This window comes from Hydra vulgaris, chromosome 06 (genome assembly GCF_038396675.1).
Source record: "Hydra vulgaris chromosome 06, alternate assembly HydraT2T_AEP".
Lineage (NCBI taxonomy): Eukaryota > Metazoa > Cnidaria > Hydrozoa > Anthoathecata > Hydridae > Hydra > Hydra vulgaris.
Genome location: NC_088925.1, coordinates 31,172,501 through 31,184,812, shown reverse-complemented (window position 1 = coordinate 31,184,812; position 12,312 = coordinate 31,172,501). Strand labels below are relative to the sequence as shown.

Sequence of the window (12,312 nt, the reverse complement as noted above, 5' to 3'; positions counted from 1 at the left end):
AAATCTATTGGATTTCAATCCTTTTAATATAGAAAACATGATTAGATGAAAAATGTATACTTAATATATTAGTATATACTATAATATATATCATTAGAACTACTATCAATATTAAACACATGCAAAGAGTGTTTTGAAAATATTGGCTTGTTTAAACAAATTTTCAGTAAGAGCAGATCTATGATCTATAATCAGACTATGCAGATGTTTTGCATAGTCTTTTCATTTTTAATTTAATAGACAGGTAATTATATATAGTAGAGTGCAGCAATTAACTGGTTGAATTGTAAAATTTGTTAGAGTTAGAGTTCTTCCTCTGAATCTAAAAGGTCTGACTTTATCCTAACAGTTTGATAATCATTGAGAATTTATCCTAATAGTTTAATAATCATTGAGAATTCCTACTATTGCCCAATCAAATTTTGCTATTCATGTTATGTCAAGGGGATTTAATAGGGTGGATTAAAATTATGTTGTAAAATTCAAAGTATTCCTAGCCACTCTCCTTTGTTCTACTATATTTAAAACGTTGTTCTAAGGAATAACCATACAAATAAGGAATAACCATACAAAAAATCAGACCATGTTGAACAATTTTAGGAATTAATAGGATTTCATTATTTTGTGCAAACGCGTAATTTTAATATAAGCACCAATTTTAATACATCTAATTTTACAGTATTTTGCATTTTGGCAGAAGTTGCACTTTTTTGTTTTATTGCAAATTTTTATTTTTATTTTTTCTGAGCTTGAACTTTCCATTAGCAAATAATTTAAATATTTTTTTCATATAAATTGTAATTTCTATTCTGGCTATAGAAAGAAAATTTATAAGGTTAGTTATTTGCATCAGCTTTTTTATGAACACATTACATGATTGCACTTAATTAGTTATAATTAATTAATAATCTTTTGCTTATTAAATTAAATAGTCCAAATCAGTTTATCACATTTTAAAGCCTTAAAATGATTGTTGTTACTTTTAAAATGAAAACAACTGAAAATAACAGTTTATGCATAGCAATATTATAACAATATTTAGTATTTAGTACTGTTTTGAATCCACAGCCAGGTACTTACCACAGTCAGGGACATAACACAGACAGATTCTTACCAAAATCAGATTCTTACCACAGCCAGATACTTACTACCAGGGTTGGCATTAAAAAACCTGCCCAATTAAACCCGCTTAAAAAACCCCCAATAAAACCTGGGAATCTGGGTTTTATTGGGTATACTATTATATGTTATAATGTTTACGTTAATAATGTACTTTATAATGTTAGCTGCAATAAGAAGCATTTTTATTTTTTAAGTTAGATAAAAACAGTGTTTTAAGCAGATTTAGTTATTTTAAATTATATTTCTGGATATTTATTTTTAGTTAAAAGCTGCTAATACAAATTTAAAAAATGTTACTAAAGAAATGGATATGATTTATACAGAAAAAATGGTAAATTATGAGTTAATAGTAATAGAATAAAAATTGAATGTAAATGATAAATATATATATATATATATATATATATATATATATTTATATATATATATATATATTTATATATATATATATATATATATATTTACATATATATATATATATATTTATATATATATATATATATATATATATATTTTTTTTTTTTTTTTTTTTTTTGTATTATTCACCTCCCCAAGGCCCGAGGGGGGCCACTACAGTCGAGGAGGATACTCATTTTTTTTTTTTTTTTTTTTTTATTTTTTTTTTTTTTAATTTTTTTTTTTTTTTTTAGTCGTTATTCGTGGTGCAACCCTCTCTCAACTCTTTAACTCTGAAACACAAACCTTGCCAAGCAAGGCCGCTGCGCGGAGAAACTAAGTTGAGCGCGGTACTTCCAGGGACGTGGTGGGAGTCGAACTCCGAACCTCTCGCTTACAAAGCGAGCGCTCTTACCACTACACCACTACCGCATTGTATTATCACCACTATTGCATTGCATATATATATATATATATACATTATTATGTTATATATTATTATGTTATCAACTATTTTAGACACTTTTATCATTTGTTGTAATATATGTAATATATGTTTTATCATTTGTTGTAATATATGTAATGATACTTTCTTACCCCTAAGTGGGAATTAGTAGATTTTTAAAAATATATATTTTGAAAAATTCTTATTATTTTATGATAGGACTTTTATAATCAATTTTTGATAATAATAAACAATTATTTAGTCATCAATGGTTCTTAGTCTGAAGAGAAAAAATGGCTTAAAGGTCTATACTAATATCATATGCTACGGTCTATACTAATATCATATGCTACATCACAAGGTTTATGTAAATTGCAAGTTGTTTTTGTTGACTTTCTAAAATTCTAAACTAATAATTAAAAAAATTGTTTTTATTAAAAATTGATTTTAAATTAAAATACAATAAAACTTAATTCGATTTATTGCATAACCATTAAGTTATTTTGTATATACAAAAAGGTAAAATTAAGTTAATACAGAAGTGAGATCCTTTTCAAGCTCAAATGCCCCCTCCAAGCAATCAGAGGGTGTTGGTTTCTTATCACGACAAGAATAAATGGTAGTCTCATCAGCAAACAATGCCACCTTAGATGCGAGAATATCTGGAAGATCGTTAATGTAAATTAAAAAGAGTATAGGGCCGAGGATTGAACCTTGAGGAACTCCTGAAGTTACAGAATAAGAAGAAGAGTGTTGTTCATCAAGGACAACTTTTATACTACGATTGGAAAGGAAGGATTCAATAATCTTAAAGATGTTGCCAAATACACCATTAGAAGAAAGCTTATGGAGAAGACTAGCATGCCAAACTTTATCAAAAGCTTTTGAAATGTCAAAGCTTATGGAGAAGACTAGCATGCCAAACTTTATCAAAAGCTTTTGAAATGTCAAGAGCGATGACCTTAACCTCTCCACCTTCATCTAATGCACGATAAAACCTGTCAGTTATTACTGTTAGCAAATCAGCTGTAGAACGAGAAGATCGAAATCCATATTAATGGTCAGAAAGTAAGTTATTAGATTCAAGATGAGAAATTAAGTGTTTGTTAATTAAAGATTCAAAAACCTTGCTTATGATAGGAAGAAGACTTATGGGATGGTAGTTAGACAAATCAGATCGCTCTCCAGAATTTTTGAAGATAGGGATAACAGATGCCGCTTTCCAGCAGGCTAGAAAACAAGACTCTGATAAGCACTTGTTGAATAGTTTGAGAGTATAGACGACAGCACCGGAGAACACTTCTGCAAGACAATAACAGGTATGCTGTAAGGGCCACAAGCTGTAGAAGAGTCTAGGCAGGAAATCACTTTAGATACAGATGCTGGAGTGATACGAATGTCAAGCAATGGATCAATCTGCTTGTTGGCAATATCAGGTAGAACACAACTAGTGGAATCAAGAGATGATATTGATAAAAAGTTTTTAGCAAACAATTCAGCTTTGTCTTTAGGTGAGGTGACAAAGTCTGAACCATACAAGAGAGGTGAAACTAAAGATTTGTCCTTATTATTAATACTATTAAAGATTCTCCAGAAATCGCGAGAGTCTAATTTTTGAGATAAGATACAAGATTTCATGACCTGAGAATAGCTGGCTTTGGCATTAGACAAAACGCTAGACAATGGTTTCTAGCAGTAATAAACAGATGTTTTTTGGAGAATTGTTTTGCTGATAGATATGGAAGTAATGGTTTCAATTGGCAATCGCGGCGGCATAGTGCGATGAAAACCATGGAGGAGAGTGAGGCTTGACCTGGAATCGTTGAGAGGGAACAAAAGATTCCATGCCAGCCTGAATCCATGAGGTTATGTAAGAAGCATATTTGTTGACAGGAAGGCAAAAGATTTCTACCAACTACCATCTCGAAGAAAATCACGGAAAGAATCCCAGTCAGCTTTAAGGTAGTTGTAAGAGGTACGATAATAGGGGGATTCAGGTGAATCAATACTGAGGTCTGAAGAAAAAATAGCCAAATTTAAGTCAGTCTCACAAAGAATAAGCAAGTTTGGTGATATTGCAAGAGGTAAGACTCAACTGATGTAATGTTACTTTGAAGACTATGAATATTTGTGAAAGATATATTGAAACAGTTAGGTAGTGGAGAAGGTTTTTATTTTTAATATTTTGGGTTACTTTGGGCATGATTTAAATTTAAAAAGAACTTGACTCATTCATAGATAGAGCACGGCAATCCAAGCAATGAACTATGCAGTTTTCTCAGTTCTGGTAATTATCCCAAAGTCATAACTTAGGGCTCCTTATATGGCCTTGACAGTGCACACCAAAAGTATTAACAAGGATACATAAATATATTAAAATATATTAAAAGTAAGCAAATATATTAAAGTAAATATATTAAAAGTAAGCAAAAGTGTTTTTTATTTAAAAGGTTACACTTTACTTTAACTAATTTCTTAAAGAAGGATATTAAGAATTTGTTTAAAGTAAAAGCCAGTAACTCACCACCACTGGGGGTGGCGGTGAGTTACTGGCTTGCGCCCTCTTTATAGCCATGAGTATATAGGTCCTAATAAAGTCACTAAATATCATACTAAAATATCATACTAAAAAAAAACTATGTCATGTTACAAAATTTTCATTCATTTGTTTAACCAAATTTTAAAGATGACAAATTTAATTATAATTTTACAAATCAGGTTAGGTGTCGCTCATAAAGTTAAAAACTAGTCAAAAGAGTGACACCTAAATAAAATAAACAAAAAATAAAATCAACAATAACAATACTATTAAATAATAATTAAATTAAATTTAATAAACAAGTTATCTCTTAAAGCAATCAAATCTTTAGAGTGTTATTCTTGAATTCCTCTAGCAAATATATATTTTTTTAAATCCCCTAACTTGAATAAATATTAAATAATAAAGTTGCTTAGTTGTCTCTTCACTAAAATGCTAAATCAGCCTTATTTAGTTGTGTCTTCACTAAAATGCTAAATCAGCTTTATTTAGTTGTCTCTTCACTAAAATGCTAAATCAGCCTTATTTAGTTGACTCTTCACTAAAATGCTAAATCAGCCTTATTTAGTTGTCTCTTCACTAAAATGCTAAATCAGCCTTATTTAGTTGTCTCCTCACTAAAATGCTAAATCAGCTTTATTTAGTTGTCTCTTCACTAAAATGCTAAATCAGCCTTATTTAGTTGTCTCTTCACTAAAATGCTAAATCAGCCTTATTTAGTTGTGTCTTCACTAAAATGCTAAATCAGCTTTATTTAGTTGTCTCTTCACTAAAATGCTAAATCAGCTTTATTTAGTTGTCTCTTCACTAAAATGCTAAATCAGCCTTATTTAGTTGTCTCCTCACTAAAATGCTAAATCAGCTTTATTTAGTTGTCTCTTCACTAAAATGCTAAATCAGCCTTATTTAGTTGTCTCTTCACTAAAATGCTAAATCAGCCTTATTTAGTTGTCTCTTCACTAAAATGCTAAATCAGCTTTATTTAGTTGTCTCTTCACTAAAATGCTAAATCAGCTTTATTTAGTTGTCTCTTCACTAAAATGCTAAATCAGCTTTATTTATTGTGTGAATATCATTTTATATGACAATTCCATATCAATATAGTTGTTTCAACTCTAGATTGAAAATGAAGAAAAAAAGAAAAATGATTTGGAACAGTTGAAGGTAAGCTAAGTATTTTATTATTTTGTAAATGATTTAGATAATTCTTTCAAATGTCCTGACAATTGTCCTGACCTGACAAATTAGTAAAATGGTATTATGTATTTAAACATTTTATCTCTTCTTCTCTATATTAAAAATGTAAATAGAGTTTTAAAAAATCATCCTGCACAACTCTTCCCCCCCCCCCTTCGTGATTTTTTTTCTTTATTCGTATATACATTTAAAAACTCACTCTTTTTTGCATTTCCATAATGGTGCAAAATATTAAAAGAAAAACTATGAAGAAATAAACTTTTATGTTCGTTTAAAAAATGTTTATATAATTATTAATATTAATAATAAATATTAATAAAACTAATAATTTTTATAGAAAGTCGTTATTATACTTGTTTACAGAATTGTTTGATAATAAAATGTGGGATTTATACATCTATTTTTGATTTTTTAACTTCTTTAAGTTTTTTTGTAGCCACAGCCTAGTAGGGCTTTTTTTTGTAGCCACAGTGTAGTAGGGTTTTTTTGTAGTCACAGTATAGTAGGCTTTTTTTTTATAGCCACAGTGTAGTAGGTTTTTTTTATAGCCACAGTGTAGTAGGTTTTTTTTATAGCCACAGTGTAGTAGGTTTTTTTTATAGCCACAGTGTAGTAGGTTTTTTTTTATAGCCACAGTGTAGTAGGTTTTTTTTATAGCCACAGTGTAGTAGGTTTTTTTTTATAGCCACAGTGTAGTAGGGTTTTTATGCATCTAATAACTGTTTTTAAATAATTTTATAACAAAAGCAAATCTGTTAGCATTTCTGGATGCTTGTTTGCTAATGTTTATGTTTTTGCATAAAATAAACTTTAGAAATAATACCATTAGAGCCATTAGCAAATTTCAAAATTTTATTTTATGCAGTGCATTTTATTTTATTATTAGGGGAGAGTGGGGTATTGGCGAACACCTAAGCGGGAATGCGAATTAAAGACACCAGTTATACAAAATTGATCATATTTATTGCTTATCAATTAGTTTAACTACTCAGTCACAAAGCCCTCAAAAGGAATTTTTAAAAATCTTATTATAAAATAAAAATTTATGCCAGAAATAAAACCATTGGTGTTCGGAATTACCCTGCCTACGTGGGGTAATTCCGAACACATTGGGGGGCAATCACAAGCACTGTTGTGTAATAGCGAATAAAAAGCTAATTGTAATAACTAAGTCTAAAAACTATATTATGCAACAAAAACAAAAAAAAGGAGTGACTTTATTTCCATAGAAGCTACAACAGAGTGTTACTCAAGAAAAAAGTTGCATAAAATTATCAGAAAAATTTAAAATCAAATTATAGTGAACAACATCCGCAGCTTCATTACACTACTGCACGTCTGGAACTGAGCATAGGATCCCTTCTCAGCAGGTAAAAAAAAATTGTCGAATTTATTTTTTTACAATGCTGTTTTGACCATGTTCGGAGTTACCCCGCGTTCGCCATTACCCCACTCTCCCCTATATAGCAAATTTCAAAATTTTATTTATGCAGTGCAACTATGGCAGCTGAACTGGGTATAGGAGGAGGGGGGGGGGTGAGGAAAGGAGATAGGAGATTCCATAAATGGTATTGCCTAAATTACTGCTGGTTATAGTGCCTGTAATGAAAAAAATATTTCCATTAAATGTATTTACAAAATAATTTTTTCTTAATTTTATTATTAATTAATAAGAATAGTTACAATTATATTATTAATTAATAAAAATAATTAATAATATTTCAACATAGGTTTTGTTTCATACAAATAAAGTTTTACAAAAAGCATTTGATACCTTGAAACTTGAAAATGATACTTTAAAAGTAGAAAATGAAACCTTGAAACTTGAAAAGAACACCTTGAAAATAGAAAATGAAAATTTGAAACTTGAAAAAAATATATTGAAAGTAGAAAATGAAAATTTGAAACTTGAAAAGAATACCTTGAAAATAGAAAATGAAATTAAAAAAAATTCACAAGAAGAATTTAATACCTTAAAGGTTGAAAATGAAACCTTGAAAGTAGAAAATGAAAACTTGAAAACAGGAAATGATGTTCAGAAAGCTGAGAGGTAAACTAGTAGTTTATTTTATAAATTTTTTTTTTTAAGTTTGTGTATTTTTACATTTTTGATTTTGATGTTAGCTTTAATTTTTTTTTAGCTTTAATTTCAATTAAAAATTATATTTCAGTTAAATAAAGCAAAACAAAAGTGTTTTTAATGCTAAATTTGATTATTCATAGATTACACTTAGGTTCTATTTCCCATCCTATCTATTTGACACCAAAAATCTTTAGGATTTTTTCTAAACTACTTGGACCTTATTGCAAATTCTTTTTGCTAAATTTAAAATACTTTTACTATGGATTAAAATATCCACATAATATATGAGTATAAAAGAACTTTAAATTTAGCAGTAAAAAAATAAATAATAAGGTTCAGGGGGCGAGCCAAAATATGAGAATTTTTTGCATCAAATGAATGTTTATTCATTAATATACACTTAGTAAATGCATATGAGCCATTTAGTAAAAAAATTGCATTAATAAATTGAACCAAACATTAATTTGGTCACAACAAAATTGCTGGTAAAATATCTATTTTGGAGTTTTCATTGCAATTCTTGCAATATTTAAAATTTTCTGTTTATTAAGTAAAATAAGTAAATAAACTTTTATATAACCTATTTACATTTTAACATTTTTTTTATTATTTTAAGTTTATTTTTAAATTAAACTAAATTGCATTCATAATTTAGTATGTTGTTTAGAAAAATTGTCTGTAAATATGAAAAAAAAAAAGATTTTAGGACATTTTACATCCTATTACTTCTAAGTGTTGTGCATTTTATTTTCATATATATATATATATATATATATATATATATATATATATATATATATATATATATATATATATATATATATATATATACACTCATTTTTATTGGTTTATTTTGTATTTTTGTAATTATATTACAAAATATGTCAAGAATTAAAAATATTGTGTTATTTCTGTTTGTCTGTAAATATGAAGAAAAAAAAAAGATTTTAGGACATTTTACATCCCATTACTTCTAAGTGTTGTGCATTTTATTTTCATAACAAGGCCTAATATATATATATATATATATATATATATATATATATATATATATATATATATATATATATATATATATATATACTCATTTTTATTGTTTTATTTTGTATTTTTGTAATTAAATTACAAAACATGTCAAGAATTAAAGATGTTATTTCTAAAAAAATATACTTATTTTATGCTATTATGGCATTCAAGATATGTGTGGATATATATATATATATATATATATACTCATTTTTATTGGTTTATTTTGTATGTTTGTAATTAAATTAAAAAACATGTCAAGAATTAAAAATGTTATTTCTAAAAAAATATACTTATTTTATGCTATTATGGCATTCAAGATATGTGTGGGTGTTGGGTCATGATCAATAATTCTGCTATTTTTAATTTGTTCTTTTAATTTGTTCATTTTATTATACCTGACGGCACTGATAACAATAGACCAGCGAAATATCGAATAATATATATATATATATATATATATATATATATATATATATATATATATATATATATATATATATATATATATATATATATATATATATATATATATATATATATATATATATGTATATGTATATGTATATGTATGTGTATATATATATATATATATATATATATATAGCGCCATCAGGTATAATGAAATGAACAAATTAGAAGAACAAATTTAAAATAGCAGAATTATTGATCATGACCCAACACCCACACTTACTACCAAATTTCAAAAACAATTGTGTAAATTAAGAAAAGAGAGTAAGTTAGACACAACTACGTATTTTAAAATGTATCCATCAGTTTGCGTACCACCTAGAATATATGGAGTGATTAAAGTGCACAGGCCTGAAAAAGATTACCCAATGCGTCCTGTTGTATCAACAATCAACACACCACCATATGGAACCTCCAAATACTGCATTAATATCATTCAACCAACACTAAACAAAAACAAAAATAGACTTATTAATTCAAATAATTTTGTTAATGAAGCCAGACATTGGAAAATAGATCCCAATAAAGTTCAAGTTTCTTTTGATATAGTTAATTTATATCCATCCATACCCATTAACGAAGCTATTCCAGTTATTATTGATATGTTAAATAATAACAATGATGACTTAAAGACTCGAACAAAACTTTTGCTTGTAGGCATACACCAATTAATAGAACTTTGTTTACTATTTTTAACACCAATTAATTGAACTAGTTTGCTATTTTTTATATGAAAATAAAATCCGAATAATACCTAATTCAGGTCCTATAGGTTTGTCCTTAATGGTTGCTCTTGTGGAAGCGTTTCTACAAAATATAGGAAGAAAAGCACTTAATATAGCTACTATTCAAACATGTGAACCAAAAACTTTCATGAGATATGGAGATGATTGTCACGCTTTAACTCAATAAAACAAGAACAAATGTTTCTAAATATCCTAAACGAACAAAATCCTGCCATAAAGTACACTGTTGAACTCGAAAACCACCAAAAACAACTTAATTTTCTAGATATTAATATTATGAACACAATGCATGGAGTTTATGAATTTCAAATACATTGAAAAGAAACAATAACTAATATTCAACTTAAACCGAATTCAAATATCAATCCTAATTTTATTACTGGCGTAGTCAAAGGGTTTTTAAGCCGTGCAAAAAGAGTATGTCTCAAAAATACCTCCAACAGGAAATTGATTTTTTAATAAAAATATTTGTTGAAAACGGGCATGACAAGAACAATTTAACTAATATCGCCAGAGACTATATTAAAATAGATGAAAAAAATACCAATTATCAACCAACTGACAACCAACCATTTATAAAGCAATTAAAATATCATGGATAACAATTGTTGGTCCCAAACTTAGAAAAGAATTTAAAAAACAAAACATAAAAGTTATATTTACATCATCTCCAAATTTAAACAATATATTCTGTAACAATAAAACAAAACTTCCTCCAAATACAAACCTAGGCGTATACCAAATAAAATGTTCATGCAACTCTATTATATACATTGGTGAAATCAAAAAAAAATTATATCAAGATGTATTGAGCACCAGAAAAATAGTAAAAAGGGAAAATGAGCCAGTTCTGGTGCTACTGAGCATTCCAAATCATGCCAAGGTACTTTTGACTGATTAAACCCAAAAACCATATCAGTAGCTCCAGAAAATCATATTTGGAAAATTCGAGAATCCCTGGAAATAAACAAAGCTAAAGTTCGACAAGTGTTAGAAAGTGGCGAAAATGTTCTTAATAAGGATTATGGTGATAACGTCACAACAAAAGCTTGGGGGCCATTTTTTACTAGATTATCTGTCAACATTTAGTTATATTTTGTATTTTCTCATGCTCTTTTTAATGTTATCTTTTTAACGGTTTGTTTTTATTAGAATGATTTTCTTTGTTACGATTTTTATTATACCTGATGATGCTGATCACAATAGATCAGCGAAATATCAAATAGTATATATTGAAATAAAAACAAATATATTTTTTTCAAAAAAGTTTATACGCAGCCGTATTTATTGAATTTTAATAATATATATATACATATATATTTATATATTAGGGTGTTTCATATTTTATCAATTTTTGAAATCGAACTTGCGAATCGATTTATAAATTGACTATTTGTATAAAAATAAGTTTGAGCAAAAAAAAATAAAAAAAATTTAATTTTTAGGGTCCCCGCCAGTTCGATTTTAGGCCAAAATTGTCGGGTGTTTTAAACGCCTGGCGGGCATAAGTACATTAGGGTTAGTTTCAATAACTCCTTGTAGTCTTCTCTGGGAAAAGTGTTTTTTTTTAGAGCAATCTCGCAATATTTTACAGCATCGAGTTTATGGATTTCTAAGAAAGTGGTAGCAATAGACCTTAAAATTTATCTAAATTTATCTTCTTTTTTTTTAAATGTTATATGTTGGATTGAATGTTTATCACATAAAAGGAGCATGTCGAAAAAATAAAGAAATTAGTCTACATAATATTTTGAAATTGGTGAAAAATCCAAATTTTCTTTCTCGGTGGCGTATAATAAACTTTTTTTATACCCTAATAAACTGTTTCCAAACCCGGAAAAAACTATAATTTGAATAGTTTTTTTATTAGTGTTAAATGAAGTTTAAAAAAAATAATAATTGGATCCATGGAGTAACATGCCCCGGACACTAACCTTAATGGCCCCTACTTAATAAACATTAGAGAGCAATAAATTGAAAATCCGGAAATTTGATCGGAAAATATTTTTAGAAAATGTATATACCAAGGTACTTAAATAATAATTTAAAATTTAACAACTACTTTCCAATGCGAAGACAAAGTATTTAAACTAAATTTGCGTTACTAATAATAAGTGCTTTAATATTTTTTTAAATAATATTCAAAATGGCTAAAATTACGAGACTAAAAGCTAGAGCTTATTTATTTGAAGAAGAAAGCCTGATAGAAAACTTAACTCAGATAACTTTTGCAACAAATAAAGAATTAATTCTTAACTTTCAGTTTAAAAGATCTAGTAACAAGTTA

The 12,312-nt window shown here is 27.5% G+C and overlaps 1 protein-coding gene across 4 annotated transcripts in view; it reads left to right on the top strand.

The window, feature by feature from the left end:
• Window positions 1–12,312, top strand: part of LOC101239997 (girdin) — a 57,516-nt gene that overhangs the window by 18,082 nt on the left and 27,122 nt on the right. For all 4 annotated transcript variants that reach the window (XM_065799852.1, XM_065799853.1, XM_065799854.1 and 1 more), the window contains exons 4-6: window positions 1,385–1,453; window positions 5,622–5,666; window positions 7,430–7,749. In XM_065799852.1, coding sequence (XP_065655924.1) covers window positions 1,385–1,453; window positions 5,622–5,666; window positions 7,430–7,749 — 434 coding nt within the window. The remainder of the gene's footprint in view (window positions 1–1,384; window positions 1,454–5,621; window positions 5,667–7,429; window positions 7,750–12,312) is intronic.